This window comes from Castor canadensis, chromosome 5, assembly GCF_047511655.1.
Source record: "Castor canadensis chromosome 5, mCasCan1.hap1v2, whole genome shotgun sequence".
In the NCBI taxonomy this organism is placed as follows: Eukaryota; Metazoa; Chordata; class Mammalia; order Rodentia; family Castoridae; genus Castor; species Castor canadensis.
In genome coordinates, this window is record NC_133390.1 from 57,612,713 (window position 1) to 57,633,388 (window position 20,676).

The window sequence follows — 20,676 nt, forward strand, 5'->3', positions numbered from 1 at the left end:
GTTTTACTATGTAAGAAAAATTGGAAGTTTACTATGTAAGAAAAATTGGAAGTTTATTATGAATGTTTTCTAAAATATTAATTTTTAAAAAAATTATTATTAACCTAGAGTCATGAAAGTGGAAGAGTCAATGTCTACTATCCTATTACCTCAAATAATTCCTTGAACAACTCCAATGCTAAAACAGAACAGTTTTCAGATCCATCCAAAGGTTGAGTTAACCAACGAAGTAAAGCCACAGTAGGTTCTATGCACTTAGGACGGCTTCCCAGAATGGCATTGCCAGGAGACTGTTCAAACATCATCTGACTGAGCACATGGCGCAGTTGAGTCACTGAACAGAAGGCAAGAAGTAATTCTAAAACCTGTGTAATATAAAGTCTTCATTAAATATCAATTTCATTATACTTTAATATACTAAAATGATAAAGAGAAAAATGCTACACACTTAAAAAGAATTATAAAAATAAATAAATGTAGCTTCCCATTTGTCTTTCAAATTTATTTTTCATATTTATTTTTTCAAATTTATTTTTCAATTGTGTAATATGCTTACAAGTTATAAAGAAATCTGTTAAGGTGTTTAACTCTTAAAAGTACGACTATGAGAACCAAAAAGGGAAAGGCAACTTCAACTAATGCTAGACTCCTTTATTACTGAATTTTTTAAAAGACAATCATGATTGTTTTTAAAATGAAAAAAAATTTTAAAAGTTAAATATAATTATGAATGCTTGCTATAATTCTAAGAGTCAAAAAAATTACTGCAAAACATACTGTAGGTTAAGATATAAAAGTGTCATCCCAAAGGGTTGGAGGAAAAAAAAAAACAATAAAATCTCCTGGGTTTTGACTGACTACATAATGTAAACTCTTCCAATTATATCTGTATTGAGGTCTCATATTTCTCTTGATGTTTTATAATTTCACAGTAAAAGTCTTGCACATATTTTCTTAATCTTTGCCCCATTCACTTGACATTTAAAAAAAAATCAGTATATGACATCATTTAAATTTTCTCATTTTATATTTGTCACCAGAACATAAAAAAATTTAGTTACTGATTTTACGTTCAGCCTGTTTGCTAAATAAATTCACTTAATTTTAATTATTTCTTCGGATTTATTTTAGGTTATGTATATTTACAATGTTATTTGAATAGTGAGTTTCATTTCTTTTTTAGTTTTTGTAATTTTTATTAATTTCTTTTGCCTTACTTGGTGGTTGCCAACCATCAAAAATATTATACTGGATACAAGTGGTGATAAGGAGATTCTTATTCTTAATAGGAAGGAGAATTCTCATAATTTGCTAGTAAGAATGATGATACAGTAATTTTTTTTGGTAGTTACTCTCTCAGTGAAAGGAAATTTCTGTTCATTCCTTAGTTAGCTAATCTTTATCATGAATGGGTACTAATTTTTGTCAAATGCTTATGCTTCCTTTCATGAGCTGAAAATATTATTTTTTTTCTGGTCCTTTGTATTAATGTGAGAAAATACCTTATAATATTCAACTGCTAAACCACCTTTGTATTCCTGGAATAGATCTCATTTGATAATGAGTCACAATTCTTTATCAAATATTACGATTTTGATTTGGTAATATTTTGTTTAGGATTTTTTGCAGCTATGCTCATGAATGCTATTGATGATTTTTCTTTCTCACAATAACCTTGTTAGTTTTGTTATCAGGGTTATACTGGTCATATAATTTAACACACTTGTGCACAATTATGTAGAAATAGCCAACTATTGGATTTTTGCTTTTACTGTTCTCACTTCTGTCATAATGAGGTACTTTTATTACTTTTACTTTGTCATTTGTTTTCAGGTTTTCTGACACTTATGGAATACTTCTATTCCTTGTCCTAACTAACTTCTAAATTTCCTGATATACTTTTAGTTCTTTTAGATTACTCAGATCTTTCCCTTTCTATAATGTTTCTTTTATTCCAAGAATCTTTATTTAGCAGTTATATCAAAATTTCCAATCATTCTATCAAGATCAATTTAGGTATTAAGTAAGAATAATTCTTATATATGAGAAAAGAATTTTTGACATTTTGAGGTTCAAAAGTATATCTAGGGTATATTACTAGAATAATTCATCTGATGAAAATAATCCTGAAAGAACTCTGGCAAGCAATTAAACAAACAACAAACATCTAAAAGTGAAAACACTGTCAAGTAATAAATACTGTACTATTTTAAATCCTCTACCATCATCTAGATTCAGTTTTAGATGATTACTTGAAAATCATTCCAATTTTCTTTTTTTTAAGAAAATTCTGTTAAAATAAAATTTGGCCTGGAATAGGATTAGGTCCTAATTCATACTACATGCAAACATCAATTCCAGATGGATTACAGATATACCCATAAAGGTTAAGAAACTGTAACACTTATATAAGATATATGAAACATGACTGACTCTCATAATGTTGAAGTATTTTGTGTTGAACACACACAAAAAGTATATATGATTTTATTTATATAAATTCAAAATTAGGAAAAAAACCCAAAAAACAAAAAACATGCTGTTAAAAGTCAGCATAGTGGTTATCCTTGTAAGAGCAGGGGACAGAAAAGGGTAGGTACTGACTAAAAGGGACCATAAGAGGTGTTCTAAAGGACTTTCACTCTTGATTGCAATACAGGTTATACAGTGTTCAGTTTGTCAATATTCAGAGAGCAGTACACTTAACTGTTTTTGCACAGTCATTTAAGAGAAGACAAAATGTTATGCTTTTACATACCTTTGAAGAAGAATCAGAATCTTTTCCATTAAGAAGACCTAATACTTGATTAAGACATGAAGAAAAATGCTCATACCTAGGTTTAAAATAAAAGTACACCTCAAATGATAATTAAGAAATTGACAAATGGATTTACAAGATAAATAAAAAATTTATGTGTACTTCTTTCATCTATCTATTTGGGGTTCTAATACAGAACTCAAACTTTGTAAAATTTCTACAGATACTACTTGACATATGATGCAGTTAATGTTGTAACAAACCCATCTTAACTTGAAAGTATTGCAAGTAAAAAATGTATTTAAAACATTTACTGATCATAACTTAGCAACACAATACACAAGCATTGTTGTTTACCCTTGTAATCTAGTGGCTGACCGGGAGCTGCAACTTACAGTCACTGTCCAGCACTGCAAGAGTATTTCACTACTTATCAATGGTCCAGGAGATGAACAAAATTCAGTATTTGAAGGATAGTTGCTGTTGAATGTAAGTCTTGTACCATTGTAAAGTCAAGAACTCATAGTCAGATCATTGTAAGTTTGGATATAGCTGTGTTAAAATCTGGAGTATATTTTACGACTGTGATATGAAGTGGCCCTCTCATTTACTGAAATACAATGACTCGTGGAAATAAATTGTTAGAATTTTCAGTATTTCGACTGTTCTTATATGTTCTACAACATTGTAAAAAAGTCAAAATGCTAACAAATTAGTTACTTATGAAGTAAAATGGCTGAGTATTAAATTAGGCTATGTAATACAGAAGGTACAGCAACCATATTATACAACTCTTGAGAGGTACTAATGAGATTATGTTCTATGTGACTGATGCATTCTAGATTTGGGAAAGTGGTACCCTGCAAGAGAGCTCACTGTTTAAGGATGGAGGCAAAAAAAGAAAGTGATAATATAAACTAATGTAAAATAAAACACTGTACAGATGTACGGAATGCCACAGAACAAAAGATAGATATCAAGCCTACATTTGGCAAGGTAGGCCTGATAGGTGATGTTTTCCAGAATCACAAGTCTGAAAAGAATAAATAACAGACCTACAATACACAAAGTATTTAGTCCTTCCAGAAGAAATAGTTTAGAGGAACTAACTCATGGATACATGAAAGGACATTTATGGCAAATTGGAGAAGCTATTCTTTCATTAGACAATGAACAAAAGAACTAAGAAAGAAAATGTGAAGAAACAAATCTGAAGTTGCTAGGGATCAGATTTGGGATGAAAATTTGGATTTTAGCCAAACTATGGAAATAGCCAAGATGTCCCACTGCCGATGAATGGATTAAGAAAATGTAGTATTTATACAGAATGATGGAATTTTATTCAGTCACAAAGAATAAAATTTTGTCATTCACAAGTAAATGGATGGAACTAAAGAACATCATCTTAAGTGAAGTTAGTCAGATTCAGAAGGCCAAACATTGCATGTTCTCCCTCATATGCGTATTACAGACCCAAAACAAATGCAGTAATATTATTGGAATGGGTCACATACAAAGGGGAGAATGCACACGGGAGGAATAGGTAAAGTGAAGGAAATCTAAAACTTGGATATGGTTGATGTGCTCACTGTATAGCCGTGAATATAGTAATCTTAAATTGGGAGAGGGTGCTATGGGAAGGTGACCAGGAAGTAGTGAAGAGGTTGGGAAGAGATAAACCTATGTGGGTTGCAATACACAAGTATATGGAAGCAATGCTAGGAATCTTTCTGTATACCTATCTTTATCTCAACCTAGCAAAAATGCTATGCCTTTTTTATTATCTTTTATGCTTTCTCTTCAACAAAACTGGAGAACAAGAGGGCAGAACAGGTTCTACAAGGAAGTGAAGGTCGGGGAAGGGGACCGGGGTGGGGGTGGCCCAAACAATGTATGCACATATGAATAAATATAAAAACAATAAAATACAAAAATACAAAAAAAAAAGAAAACTTGGATTTTTCATTCTGACATAATAAAAAGGACAGGAAGTTGAAGGAAAAGTTGAAATTTAGCACATTTATCAATAAAGAGAGAAGAGACAATTGAATGTGAGGCACTGAAGTGATAAGGGATAAGGTGAAGGCAGGAAAGAATGAGACTTATTGCATAAGATATGTTTCTGAATGAAACAGGATAAAAACAAGTAAGAACTGGTATAAACACAAGTAAGTTTGTCTAGGGACACATATTTGAGGGAGCTCTAAACAGACCAGATTCCACTTTATTTTCTGTCTGTGAAACAAATACAAAGTCATGTGCATAAAAGGTGGCAGGAAGAAAGCACCAAATATTTGAAAAAAACCACCGTAAGAATGAGAAAAGAGGCTAGCTAGGAATAAACATTAAGAAACGTGGCCCAGAGAAAGTTGTGTAATCTTTCTCAAGCTCTATTTAAAAACTCTAGCATTAAGTTATAGAAAAGTTTTGGTAAATGGTATAGCAGATAAAAAAGATTTGCTAGAAGTGATTCTCAGATTCTAGTCTGCATAGAGGAAAAAAAAGATAATGGAAATTATTTATAGTAGTGATTAAACAATCTCTTACTGATGTTAAACCAGATCATCTCTCTATCCTCCTAGAGAAGAAATAGCCAAATGAATTTTTCAGACCTTGATTCTGTTTCTTAAAGATCAGGGACTATCTTTACAACCTGTTGCTGAAAAGATTCCATCTCTCTCAGTGCCTGATAATAGGAAAAGCTCAGTAAATGTTTTCTTAGTGAATGATGAGTTAACTCTTTGAAATAATTTTAATAATCCCTTAAATTTAGGACGCCCATGCAGCTTAATCACTGGGAAAATTAAACTTGAGGTCTAAAAGGTCACGGGCTCTTTGGACAGTAATTATTACCTGATCTCAAAATATATGAACGATCCCATGAAACATAGAAATAGAAATAGAAAAGACATGTAAACCTGTGTTTCCATACTGCCTTATGACACAAATTAGGCATTTATTAAAGGAAAAAAATAATTTTTATACAAAAACTCAGACATACTGACATGCATGTTCTTGTAATAAAAATACACTTTCAAAGAATCTTAAGTGCTCAAGATTTAAAACTGGCTTTAAAACAGATTTACAATATCAATCTTTAAAGAATGACACAACCCTATTGATCTAAGACACAAGTTCACACATACACACATTAGTATACTTCTACACTTCTGGAAAGCAAAGAGAATGGTACTACAAAGCATTAACACATTTCAATTCCGTCTACCATAAATCAGCAAAATCCAAGTTTACTGTATCCAAGAAGGAAGTTTTATTTATCAAAAACACCTTAATTTAAAAAAAGGAGGCTTTGTAATTTACTAAAACAAGTTATACCTGGTAAGATAATCAGCAATTTTAGGATTCTTAAGGAGATCCATCAATAGGTCAACTGAGTATTTTCTTGTTAGAGTACCATCACCATTTATGAGAATATTAAATATCAGCTGAAAAGTCTGATGAATGTTTTGAGCATGGAAAAGCTGAAAAATAAAACAGGAAAATGAACGAGTTTCAGTAGTGTAGTGATTATCACATTCGCCTCACACCAAACAGTAAAACTATAGTACACACAAAAATGTAGGTTTACACTATTTAAACATTTTATTCTTTTTTTAAGTGGTTTCAGATTTCATTTTTTATTTATTTAACATTTCCTTACATGTTTATACATGGTTTGAGCCTCCTCTCCAATCCTCCCCCTCCTCTTTATCCCCCATCCGCTTCTAGGCAGAACCTGTTCTATCATCTTGTTTTCCAATTTTGTTGAAGAGAAAACACAGGCTATAATAAGATGCAGCATTTTTGCTAATTTGAGATCAAGACAGCTATACAGAGATTCCTAGTGTTGCTTCCATGCACTTCTCATTGCAACCCACACTGGTTCATCTCTGCCAGCCCTTTTCACTAGCTCCTGGTCCCCTTCCCATTGTGGCCTCTGCCAGTTTAAGATTACTTTATTTGCTCCTCTACAGTAACTACATCAATCACATTCAAGTATCAGGTTTCCTTCCCATTCCCTATTCCTCCCAAGCATGTTATCCCATTCCTGTGTGACCTAAGCCCAATAACATTATTGCATTTATTTTGGGTCTATAATACGCATATGAGGGAGAAGACATGATTTTTGGCCTTCTGAACCTGGCTAACTTCACTTAGTATGTCCAGTTCCATCCATTACTTGTGAATGACAAAACTTAATTCTTCTTTGTTGCTGAGTAAAATTCCACTGTGTATAAATACCACATTTTCTTAACGTATTCATTGGTAGTGGTGCACCTTGGCTGTTTCCATAGCTTGGCTACTGTGAAGAGTGCTGCAGTAAACATAGGTGTGCAGGTGCCTTTGGAATAATCTGAGTTGCATTCCTTTGTGTATATCCCTAGTAGTGGTATTGCTGGATCATATAGCAGATCTATGTTTAGTTTTTTAAGAAGTCTCCATATTGTTTTCCAAAGTGGTTGTACTAGTTTACAATCCCACCAGCAGTTGTATGAGAGTTCCTTTTTTCCCACATCCTCGCCAACATTTGTTGCTGTTGGTGTTCTTGATGGTAGCAATTCTAACAGGAATGAGGTGGAATTTTAGTGTGGTTTTGATTTGCATATCCTTTATGGACAGGGATGGTAAGCATTTTTCATGTGTTTTTTGGCCATTTGGATTTCTTCCTTTGAAAAAGTTCTGTTTAGTTCAGGTGCCCGCTTCTTTATTGTTTCATTGATTTTGGCAGTTTAGTTTTTTGAGCTCCCTGTATATTCTGGTTATGTACATAAGTCATTTGTCTGATGTATAGCTAGCAATTTTCTCCTACTCTGTGGGTGGCCTCTTCAGTTTAGAGACCATTTCTTTTGTTGTGCAGCTTTTTTAGTCTCATGTAGTCCCTTTGTCCATCCTTTCTTAGTTGCTGGGCTGCTAGAGAACTGCTAAGCAAGTCCTTGCTTATACCTATTGTTGTCGGGGTACTCCCCGCTCTTTCGTGTACTAACTTCAAGGTTTCAGGTCTGATATTAAGGTCTTTAATCCACTTTGAGTTGATACTAGTACAGGGTGAAAGGCATGGATCTAGTTTTCAGTTTTCTGCAGGTAGATAACCATTTTCCCAGCAACACTGTTGAACAGGCTGTTCTTTCTCCATCGTATATTTTTGGTGTCTTTTGTCAAAAATAAGATGGGTGTAGCTGTGTGGATTCATATCTGGGTCCTCTATTCTGTTCCACTGGTCTTCATATCTGTTTTTGTGCCAGTACCATGCTGTTATTTCTATGGCTTTGTAATATAGTTTGAAGTCAAGTATTGTGGTACCTCCAGCATTGCTCTTTTTGCTGAGTATTGCTTTGGCTATTTGCAGTCTCTTGTGTTTCCAAATGAACTTTAGGGTAGATTTTTCAATCTCTGTGATGAATGTCATTGGAATTTGGATGGGAATTGTGTTGAACATGCAGATTGCTTTTGGTATTACAGCCATTTTTACTATGTGGAGTCTACCAATCCATGAGCATGGGAGATCTTTCCACCTTCTGTAGTATTCCTCAGTCTCTTTCTAAAGAGGTTTGTAGTTCTCCTTGTAGAGGTTACTCACATTCTTTGTTTAGTCCTAGGTATTTGATTTTTTTTTTTTGAGGCTATTGTAAATGGAACTGTTTTGATATATTCTTTATCAATTTGTTCACTGTTGGTGTATAGAAAAGCTAATGATTTTTCTAAGTTGATTTTGTATCCTGCCACATTGCTGAAGCTATTTATGGTACCTAGGAGTTTTGGGGTAGAGTTTTTTGGGGTCTTTGAGGTATAGGATCATGTAGTTTGCAAACAGGGATATTTTGACAGCTTCTTTACCTATTTGTATTCCTTTTATTTCTTCTTCTTGCCTAATTGCTCTGACTAGGAATTCCAGGACTATGTTGAATAGGACTGGGGAGAATGGGCACCCTTGTCTTGTTCCTGATTTTAGGGAAAATGGTTTCAGTTTTTCTGCATTAAGTATGATGTTGACTATGGGTCTGTCATATATAGCCTTTATAATGTTGAGGTACATTCCTTCTAAGTTTTCTTAGAGCATTTATCATGAAGTGCTGTTAAATCTTATCAAAGGCCTTTTCTGTATCTATTGAGGTGATCAAGTGGTTTTTTCGTTGCTTCTATTAATGTACTTTATCACATTTATTGGTTTGCATATGTTGAACCATCCCTGCATCCCTAGGATGAAGCCGACTTGGTTGTGGTGAATGATCTTTTTGTTATGTTGCAGGATTTGGTTTGCCATTATTTTATTGAGGAGTTTTACAGTGATGTTCATTAAGGAGACTGGTCTGTAGTGCTCCTTTTTGGATGTGCTCTTGCCTGATTTTGGGATGAGTTTAATGCTGGCTTCACAAAATGAGTCAGGCAGTGCTCCTTGCATTTCTATTTTGTGCAAAATGTTAAGGAGTGTTGGTATTAGCTCTTCTTTGAAGGTTTGGTTAAATTCAGCTGAGAATCCATCAGGTCCTGACTTTTCTTCTTTGAGGGACTCTTTATTGCTGCTTCAATTTTATTATGTGTTATGGATCTATTTAAGTGGTTAATATCCTCCTGGTTCAGTTTTGGATGGTCGTAAGTATATAGAATTTTGTCCAATTTCTCAAGATTTTCAAATTTATTGGAATATAGGTTCTCAAAGTAGTCTCTGATGATTCCCTGGATTTCCTTAGTGTCTGTTGTTCTCTTTTTTGCTTCTTATTTTACTAGTTCGGGTCTATTTTCTTCATTTTAGCCAGATTTGCTAGGGATCTGTCAATGTTATTTTTTCAAAGAACCAGCTTTTTGTTTTGTTGATTCTTTGTATTGTTTTTTGGGTTTCTATTTCATTAATTTTGGTCCTTATTTTTATCATTTCTCTCCTTCTGCTTGTTTTGGGTTTTACTTGTTCTTGTTTTTCTAGAGTTTGAGTTGTAGCATTAAGTTGTTTGAGATCCTTCTGTCCTTTTAATATATGCACTCATGGCTATAAACTTTCCTTACGACTGCCTTTGCTGTGAATCAGATTCTAGTAGCTGGTGTTTTCATTTTCATTAGCTTCCAGGAAACTTTTGTTTTCCTATGATCTATTTTGGAGAAAGTTCCATGGGCTGCTGAGAATGTATATTGTGCTGTTGTTGGATAAAATATTCTACAGACATGAGGTCCATTTGATTTATGGTGTTATTTCATTCTAGGATTTGTTGATTTTTTTGTTTGGATGACGTATCTATTGGTGATAGAGGAGTATTGAAGTCTCCCACTAGCACTATGTTGGAGTCTATATGTGATTTTAAGTACTTTAGTATATGTTTGATGAAACTGGATACACTGACATTGGGTGCATGTAGGTTGATAACTTATTTCCTTTTGATGTATTGCCCCTTTTATTAATATGCAGTGTCCTTTTGGTGTTGTTTGACTAAAGTAGGTTTGATGTCTACTTTGTCTGGTTCAAGTATTGCTACTCTTGTCTGTTTTGGGGGGCAATGGGCTTGGTATATCTTATTCCAGCCTCTCACCCTAAACCAGTGTTTATTTCTTTCAATAACATGGGTCTCTTGTAAACAGATTGTTGGCTCTTCCTTTTTAATCCAGTTTGCCAAATGGTGTCTTTTGAGGGGGACATTGAGTCTGTTGACATTTAGTGGTAATATTTATAGGTGTATGGTGATTCTTGCCATTTAGTTGTTTTTGTTGTGTGCAGTCAAATCAGTGCTATTCTCTGATTATTTATATTTTCTTCTCCTGTGGTTTGATACTTCCTGTCCTGTTGTGGTTTTGTTTGCTTTCATCTTCTGTGTATAGATTCCTTGTAAAATCTTCTGTAGTGGTGGCTATAGTTTCTGTTCATCATGGAAGATTTTTATTGCTCCATTAATTGTGAATGATAGTCTTGCTGGGTCGATCATCCTAGGGCTGAAGTTATTTTCATTCAGTGGCCGAAATACCTCACTCCCTGCCCTTCTTGCTTTTAAGGTTTCTGTTGAGAAATCTGCTGTGATTTTGATGGATTTACCTTTATATGTTGTTTTTTCTCTCTTACAGCCTTCAGTATTCGCTGTTCTCTGTGCTTGTTGTTTTAATGATATATGCCTTGGGGAGGTTCTATTTTGATCAAGTTTGTTTGGTGTCCTGGAGGCTTCCTGAACCTGAATGGGGAAAACTCCCTCTAGATTTGGGAAATTTTCTGTTACTATTTTGTTGAATATAGTACATATTTTGGCTTGCATCTCTTCTCCTTCTTCAATGCCCATGATTCTCAGATTTGGTCTTTTGATGGAGTCGGTGAGTTCTTATATATTCCTTTCTCAGGTCTTGAGTTGTTTGCCTAAGATTTCTTGTTTTTTCTTGAATTTCTATCTTATCTCAGAGCTCTGAGATTCTGTCTTCCACTTGTTCCAGTAGGCTGGAGTGGTCTTCCACTATGTTTTTTGTTTGACTAAAGGGACTTTTATTTGTAGGATTTCTGTTTGAGTCTTTTTTCTGAGGTTTTCCGTATCTTTGTTCAACTCCTCTTTTATATTGTCACCTCTAATTCATATATCTCCATTTTTAGTGTTGTTTCACTTTGGTGTTTGTTGAAATCCTCTCTGAGTTCCATTATGTGTTTTGGTGTCTTCTCATGTTCTTTATTTTTCATGTCTTGAAATTTTTTGAGTACATCTTGTACATGGTGCTAAACCATGTCTTGTATCTTCTCCAAGAATTTCTCGTTGATACCTTCCAAAATTTCTTCTTTGAGGGTTTTAATGTGGGTGTCACTGGGCTCGTTAGTGACATTTATCATTGTTTTGTTAAGGTCAGGAACTGAGTATCCATTTTCTTCATTTCCCACTGAATCCTGTATTGAATTATTTTTTTGAGAAGAGTGGTTTCAATTCCTTCTTCTTTTCATCACTGCACTTGGTGCTGTGCAACTATGTTTTTGATAGGCTGGTTCATGGTTCTGAATGCCTCATTTCTTTCCCTGATTTAATTTTTGTATTGTGACTGATTTGGTTGGTAGCTAGGTTGATGTACTCTGTCTCTGGCCTGGAAGTATAATTTAGCAATAACAATTTCACAGGTTTAATGCCAGACCAGTTGAGTATATATTATATAGAAAACCCCTTGATGATATCTCTAAGCAGTGGGAATTGGGGCAGGTAATGGTTATTAGGCTAGCTATTGATTTTTGGAATTGGTAAAGACAGCACTAAAAACGGGAGGGGGGACAAGAAGAAGGGGAAGGTAGGGGAAGGGGTATGAGGGCTGCTGGGTTTTAAAATTTTAAAAAAAGAAACTCATGATTTTTAAAATGCCACATACTATAAACTTCAAAATTAACCTCATAGGTAACAGAATTTAAAAAAAAAAAAGAAAACCACTTACCTTTTCTCCCACCTCTTCATTTAGTGTTAAACTGGATAATATTGAAAGTGCAAACACAACCACAGTTAAACTACTGTGGGCTAGGAATGCTATGAGAGTTCGATAAAAGGATTTCACATTAGTCTGAGGAAGAAAAAAATTTTTTACAGTAAGTTAGAATTTTTAGTTTAAAAAGTATATATTGTACAAAGTAGGCAAACTTATTAAACATCAACTCTTTTTAACAAATGACTGTCAACTTTAAAAGAATGCTCTAAAGGAGAAACTTAGAATAGGATATACACAGTTCAAACACTGCTTGTTAGAAACAAAGAATATAGAGAAAAAAGTAAATGTTGGTAAAGGTCCCCAAACGGGTAAAGATTCTCACTTTCCAGTAAGTAGTTCACAGATGGTATTCAGGGTACCAATTCTACTAATTCAAAAGGTACATAAACATGGAGAGAGGAGAAAAAGTGCTACCTTATACAATGCAGGCAAAAGTTTAGCATTTTAAGCTGGGTGTGGTGGTACACACCTGCAATTCTAGCTACTTGGGAGGCAGAGATCTAGACAACTGCAGTTTGAAGATAGCCCTAGAGAAAGTTGGCAAGACCCCATCTCCATCAAAATGGTGATATATGCCTGTGATTTCAGATACTGGGAAGCATAGGTAGGATGACTGTGGTCAGATGCTGGCCCTGAGTAAAACCATGACACCAAATTCAAAAAATAAACGAAAATGGAAGAAAAAAGAGGGCCTAGCTCAAATGGAAGAGCTTAGCAAATAGGAGAATGTGAACGCAATCTCTAGTACTATCAGCGGGGAAGAAAAAGTTGAGCATTTAAGTTAATAAAAGAACTTTACTAAGGAACTCTAGTTGTGAATACAGTCAGCAATTAGAAAATTTGTCTTGTGTTACACATTTTGAAGGAGGAGTTAACTTTCATAATTGCTTAGTACTATTTAGACTTAAATACCATTCAAGAGGTGGGTGAAATGGGTACTTTCATCTATTGCTGACAGTAGGATATACACATATAATCTTATTAATGAGCAATAGTTTTTACATAGGAAATTATGAGGAAATGTTTATCCTCTATTATATTTAAATATTTTCTAAGTATTTAAATATTCTAAATTTTTGAAATCAAAAATTAAGAATATATGAGCACACACCCCCATATACACACACATAGCTTTCTTCCTGTCTATAAACCTTTTTCAAATACTTTAACTCAAAATAAGCTCCACCTGAAAAGTAAGACTAAGCCAGAAAGATCGAACATTTCAACAAATGAAACAGTATTTAATTTAAAATCCAATAGGCAATTCTGCATACTGCATAGCTGGGGAATTGTTCCCAAAGCAGCTTAAAGTATCAGTGAATTCTTCTGATTTAATACACTTCTAAAGGTGACTCAGCTAACCTTATTTGAGTGCCTTTACTTATAAGTTCTGGTAGGTGAAGCTCAGCATTTACTTATAGATCTTTCTGGAAGAATTACATTGTCAATTGTGGAAAAACACAGAAGGCTGAGATAAATGGGTCTGCCAATGATATTTCTGTCTTGTATTAGCAAAGAATATCTTAGTAATTCTTGCCTGACTCATTGTGACAAATATTGGGGATGCTATGGAGAGATAAGTTTTAGAAACCAATATTTATATTAACCATTATAGTCTTCAACATCATATACATGAAAGCTAGAATACTATAAATATGTCAGTCTCATTGTACATTAAGCTTGATGGGCCAGGTAGAAGGGTCTAAGTGATATGATTTTTAAAGAAAAAAATAAGCACAGAACCCACCATAAAATAAAAAAATTTTTAAAAATAAACTTCTTACCAAAGACTTTATGTGTGTTTGAACAGAAAGATTGTGCCGACAAAGATTTGCCAATAATCCTAGACAAGGCATTGTTAACTCATCTTCAGAAGATTGACTGTTGTTTTGTTTAAAAAAATAAAGCATAAAAGACGTGAAGTTCATTCTAAAATAGTCAAAATGACACAGTAATTTATACATCTAAATTCCATTTAGTACAAAAGAAATCTAACTAAAATGTAAAGAGTTATCTCTGAATAATATTGATCATTTATTTCATGTTTTGAAATCAAATTATTTTATTCAACTGTATCAGATAACTATAGAAATGGTTATCAGAGTGACAATGTGCCAGTTCATCATTGCATTCTCCTAGCAAGATTAAACATAAACATCCACTTAACTTTTGTTGCCAAAATAAATGTTTCATCAATTTTAGTGAAGAAAATCAAAGCTGCCTTCCAACATTTGATCCTTCAAATTACTGATGACGGACAACAAGAATCTTAGTTCAAAATCTTATTCAGTTTACCTAAGAAGAATTGTTCTACCACATGGTTTCAGCTTAAAATTAAACCAACTACAAGTTTGGTTATATACTCACATATGATCTATCAGGAATGTAATTAAATCATCCATATTAGCACCAGAATGGAGAATTTTGACATTATATGTTAACCTCTGTAGGAGTTGAATGCACTGAGAATGAGAAAATAAATATAAACATACAAAAATATACTGCTTGTTCATAAGAATGACTATTACAAATACTTTGTGCATGAAGGCAAAGATTAGAGCAAGAATTTGCTATTTCTTAAGTTGGTATATTTTAAAACATAAAATAATAAGACTACTAAGAATCTTAAGGTTTGGGTCTCAATTCACACATTTCCACACATTTCATATCAAACAGAGCACTGTCACTGCTATGGTTTGGTGTGGCTTAATTGTGTTCCCCAACGGCCCACTGTGATTAAAGGATTGATCTCCAGATGGGGCAACTAGAAGGTGGTAGAACCTTTAGGCCTGGTGGGAGGTCCTTAGGCTAAGTGGGGGCATCAAGTATTTCTCATATACCCTTTAGGTAGTTGTCAAGAAGAAGGGTATAAAAGAAGCAAGTTTGGTCCTCTCATCTCAAGTTTATGGTTGGAGATGTGAAATACTCCCACTCTTGCAATCTGCAATCATGTGTCTACCTTCAGAAGGGCATTTGTCAAGTTCATGAACCTCCAAACCTTGAGCTAAACCTTATCTCTTTATAAAGTGAACTATCTCAGGTACTTAGTTGTAGTAACACAAAGCTGACTGACATAGCATCTACCTTGTCCTCTTAAAACAATGTTAAACTTCAAAGTAGGATGAATTAATTTGAAGATATTTTTCACTCTAAAATTGCATGCTAGTTTAATTTTTGTTTTTTTACAAATTATTACATTTTAGATTGAATGAAACACAATGGTTTTCAGAGCTTTCAATTTATGCTAAATAAGACTATATCCCCATAGCTTTAAATTTTGTAGAATGTTTCAATAGGTTGAGACTATGTGTTAAGTCAAACTACAATTTTAATATTAAAACTTGTATTTCAAAATACACCTGTGTTTAAGTTAAAGTAGGTACAATAATGTACATCTGTTTTTCTTAAATAATGGTGCTAAATATTGGTAAGATTCTGTTCTCAACAAACTTTTAAAATAGTACTACATATGTGTCCAACCAGCACTTAATGATAAGAATTGATGTTATGTCATCATACACACTAAGTTATCAGTTTATAAAAGATATTCAGGAATGGGTGCTAAGTGATAGTGTACCATGAGGGTCTGGATACCTGCAAAAACACTGCATCACTGTTGCAAGTGCTGCTCCGACAGATCACTCCTGCTAGCACACTATTCAGATTGTATGTATTCTGAAGACAGTCTCTGGTTTCGTTGTCTACAGCTTTAAGTTAAAATAAAAGGGCACAAAATACATTATTTTAATATATGGTTTTCACAGACAAAAAGAAAATTTTATTTCACATGCATGTTATTTAAGAAAACAAAGTATGATGTGGCTATTTTATTTATTAATGCCCTCCAATTCAAATCAAATGTTCAAATGAATTTTTTATATAGGATAAATGAATATCAGAGAAATAAACTTGCTTTATGTATTTGTAGAAACATTGAGATTAAAAAGTTATCACATCTAAGCAGAGTGGTGCACACTTGTAATTCCTGTACTCACAAGGCTGAGGCAGGAGAATCCTAAGTTTGAGCTCAGGCTGGGTTACATAGTAAGACCCTGTCTCAAAAAAACAAAACCACCAAGATTATTACTTCAACTTTTTCTTATAAGCTTAAAAACCTTTACAACATAAATTGTATTGCCTAAAAAGTATATATAACTTAAAATAAGATTAGCCCTTAAAATATTTCTAATACATTTAAATGTTGAGGTTTTCCCATACAAATTGTTGACAGGTGTTGGAAGCAACACAGCCTTTTTCAGAAGCAATTTAGTACCTGTAATGGCTATCAAATTTAAAAAAACCTAGAAATTTTACTAGGAACTTATCTAATAAAACACTAATAATTTGAGCAAAATTATATAAAAAATGTTCACTGAACTACTCTAATAGCAAAAACCTGAAAACTATCAATGTTCATAGATAGGAGAAATGTTAATAGATCATATATACCCTGTAATTATGGAACTAGGCAGCTAGTAAAAAAGATACTGATATGGGGAGAAATACATAGTGCTCTGCAACACTCTGAATTTGTGTTAGAAACAATCAACTAAAGATCTAAAATTAGCTGTTGTGTCATAGAAAAAGATCTGTAAAGATATATATAAACTCATTATATAAAGATTTTTATCTCCAAAGGTAGAAATACTGAAGAAGATTAGTGGTAATATATGAAAATTCACACCATTTTACTCTCTGTATTTGTGCTAACTTGGTATCTACTGGTCTTGTGTGTGGTTATTTAAATCTAGTTTAATTAAAATTAAAGATTTAGTTCAGTTCAGTCTACTACTTACACTTCAAATACTCAACAGCCTGATGTGGCCAGTGGCTTAACCTATCGGACAACCCAGGTGTAGAATATTTTCATCAAAGTAAGTTCTCTTGTTCTATTGAACAATGCCGCTCTGCATTAATACTTCTGGATTACAGGAATCTTTTAATACTAAACGTATTTTTATTTTATAACCACACGCAAAAACTTCTGACCCCTCTTTTCACACACAAAGCAAAGGGAAAAAGCAGTAACTATTAAAAATTTAAAAACTAAAAATAGGAAAAACAGAAAAAGCAACAATGGTACCATTATCATTAACTATAAGTTCAATGTAGTTTGTCACAGAAAGATAATTCCTTGATTAGTACCTATGATTTTCTGAATGGTTCATTTAACACTGGCATTCTAGATATGTAAATTTATTTTAAATTCAAAAGTAACATGGCATTTCCAAAAGTGCGTTCATTTCTGTAGAACATGGAATCTTTGACATGTACCAGATTCCCTGGTCTAGTAATTCAAAGAAATGACATATATAATATTATCCTCTTTTTAAGAGATTCATAATGAATAGTAAATTTGAAAAGGTTTTGCATGAAGAGATCTTTTGAATAGGAATCATTCTTCAAGAAATTCTATAGCTAAATCTGTACTTTCAAAACATTAAATTCATAATCTTTTGAAAACTGAAAAAGAAAGACTAAATGTATTACCTAGTTGAGATAGCAAATTGATAATACTTAAAATCAGCGAAGCACTAATGTTTGGGTCTTCAAGTAGTTCTACAAGGCAACTCAAGCATTCACTTGGCAATATCTGGTTTGATGTAAAGAGTCGTGTGAGCTTCTGTCCAGAAATTACCTATAAAATCATAATCAAAATGTACTTGTTAAAGAGTTGGAAATTTCTCTTTTTTTCCATATCAAATAAAAAACTCAGTTTGTCCAAAGTGTCATTGCACTTTTCCAATTTGGAAAAGTCACACATTCTGTTATCTCTGCCTAGACTATCTAATCTCTTCCTTTCTAGCTAATTATTATTTAGATCTGTTTAAATTCATTTCCTCTAGGAAGCTTTCCCTAGCCACTTATACCATCTAAATTAGTTTTACCCATTACACTAGCCTATACTATACTTCTATTTCATGAATTAGCAATCCTTTGACTAACAATATTTATCTTCCATACTATATTAAACACTCTATGAGGACACAGTCTCATAATCTGTTCTAGAACCCATAGCTCTATTGTATAAATATATTCTAGTATACTCATTCTATTGACTTTGAGAAGAATGGAATGTAAGACCCTATCTGAAAAATAAACTAAAGGAAGAAGGGCTGGAAGCATGACTCAAGTATTAAGTGTAAGGCCCTGAATTCAAGCCCCAATACCCCTTACTCCAAAAAAAGGAAGGCCAAAAGCAACTGGCAAATAGACATTAATTTTCAAAATGCTTTGCATTTTAGTAATATGCCTTTTCTACCCTCCCACTCATAACAATTTTTCTTTTTTGTTGGTAATTTCACATTATCTGTTCCCAAGAAGTATGTGTTTTAATAACATCACTAAAGTAAAAGTCTGTAAGACTGAAAAAAAACTAAATCCAAAGATGGAATTACACACCTTTTAACAGAAATTTGGGGTAATAAACCTTCTGAGCATTGTTCTTTCACCTATTGATAAATGTAGCCCCAGAAGATTAAGGTGTTTTCTGTTTCAAACATGATTCCCCTCAGGGCTGGACCTGTTTTTCAGTAATACATATAGTCTTGACATATAGTAACTATTTAATACAATATAAAACTTCCCTTTACTCATATACACTATATGATTTAATGCAAATATAACTTATCTTAATAATAACTAATACTTATATATCACTTACTCTGGCCTTGATAGAGGTATTTTACATGTTAACTCTTTTCATCTTCATACCGTAGGAAGGGCATCACTATTCTGTTTTGTAGGTAAGTAAATTGAGGTGCACACTGATACAGGAGCACAAGTGGGATTCATACCCAGGCAACTTGGTTCCTACATCTATGCTTTTAATACTAGGTTAGCACTGTGAAACACCATCATCCAGAAAGTTTAGTTCAGCTTTGCCAATCATAAAAAATTCAAAGCTCAGGTTCTATATGAGACTATAAACAAAGTATGGCAGAAGTTCAAAAGAATGAAAATTTCTTCACATGACACCCACTTCTGACCCTTATAAGTTGTTCTGATGAGGCCTGTACAAAGTCATCCACCATCAAAATACAAATACTGTCATCAAAATGGTAACAATTGAGAACTATGAAAACGCCAAGGATTCGCCTTAATGAGTGGTAGCAAATTTGATACATTGGTAGTGGGAGAATAAAAATGCCACAATCGTTCTAAAATTGTTTAGTTTCAACTAAAACTGAGTAAAAATCTACTTATGACCTAATGATTCCACTCTTAGTTACATAAGAAAAATGAGTGGATATATTTCCAAACGTATCCATTTCATCTGTGCATGAAATGTCTGTAACAGTTTTATTCATAAATCTATTCAGAACTGGACAAAATCCAAATGCTTATTAATAGATGAATGTATATAAACTGTGGTACATTTGTATGAAGGAATTCTACATAGCAATGAGAAGTACCCGTACATATGTAACCTGAAAGAATTTCACAATTATATTAAGTGAAAGAAGCCAGACAAAAGAGTAAGACATACTGTTTAAGTTCACTTATTTTAATCTTATGTGTAGGGACAAGAAAAATCCTCATGGGGTGCTGCAAATATTCTGTATCATAATACAGGTAGGTAGTAACTAGCTGAGTGTACACATGTTGAAAAAAACTATCAAGCTCTTTGCTTAAGATTAATGCATTTTATGTATATATATACATTTACATATATATGTATATATATGTGTATATATATGTATGTATATATATATACACACTCTAAATTACAAAAACAATGTCCTTAAAAGAAGTAACCTCAAGACGGTGTTCTTCATACCTTTGCATCAATGGTAGAGAAGTTTTGTTTGAAAATTTGGGAATACAGTATTCTAGGAGTCAGACTCTAAGCCCCAAATTTCTTTGAAGTCTCTTCAATTCACAGTAGTATTGCAGTCAGATTCATAACAAACCTGTTTATTCTCAAAGAGGTAATGTTTCAAATTACTATTACCAAAAAGTTTAATTCCTAATTCTTAAATAAAACTGAAGGCCCCGCTTATTTTTTGTCTTCTGGAGTAGGCAATTATCTATCTTAATTGAGATGCAAAGTCTTAAAACATTTAACAGCTAACACCTTAATTATTAGGTTTGAAGGACTTTGGCGGTAATGAATTTTTAAAAAAGGAAACAAATGAACAAGAAGAGAAACAACAAAATAGCTTAAGAAAACAAAGATGTATTACACTCCAGTTTCTCTAAAAGCTGATGCCGCTGCACAAGTCATCACCTCCGTGGCACAAATATTTTGCTAATCTTTGACATATTAGCTTCTGTCATATATATGGTGTTAACATAGCAAATAGAAAAACACTGGAAATTAATAGAAAAAAACCGAAAGCAATTCGACCTTTAAGGATTAAAACCTAGGAAACTATTTTGGCAAAGAAAAAAGATTACGATTACGAGCAAGGGTGGTTGCTCCTTAATGCAAAGAGGGTTGAAATACCATCTTCGTGCTCGAGTTCAGCACTGACTCAGCAGTAAACAACAGGCTGAGA

At 33.2% G+C, this 20,676-nt stretch overlaps 1 protein-coding gene across 5 annotated transcripts in view; it reads right to left on the minus strand.

The window, feature by feature from the left end:
• The window catches only part of Cip2a (cellular inhibitor of PP2A), a 39,749-nt gene that overhangs the window by 18,489 nt on the left and 584 nt on the right, over positions 1–20,676 (minus strand). The window contains exons 2-10 of one of the 5 annotated variants that reach the window (XM_074073064.1): positions 17,666–17,813; positions 16,171–16,227; positions 15,770–15,882; positions 14,543–14,637; positions 13,960–14,056; positions 12,128–12,250; positions 6,095–6,240; positions 2,759–2,834; positions 150–365 (exon numbers count right to left, since the gene is read on the minus strand). In XM_074073064.1, the coding sequence (XP_073929165.1) occupies positions 150–365; positions 2,759–2,834; positions 6,095–6,240; positions 12,128–12,250; positions 13,960–14,056; positions 14,543–14,637; positions 15,770–15,882; positions 16,171–16,227; positions 17,666–17,813 (1,071 nt within the window). Of the gene's footprint in view, positions 1–149; positions 366–2,758; positions 2,835–6,094; positions 6,241–12,127; positions 12,251–13,959; positions 14,105–14,542; positions 14,638–15,769; positions 15,883–16,170; positions 16,228–17,665; positions 17,814–20,676 lie in introns of all 5 variants that reach the window. The other 4 variants (XM_074073063.1, XM_020151191.2, XM_074073065.1 and 1 more) reach the window with 4 other exon arrangements.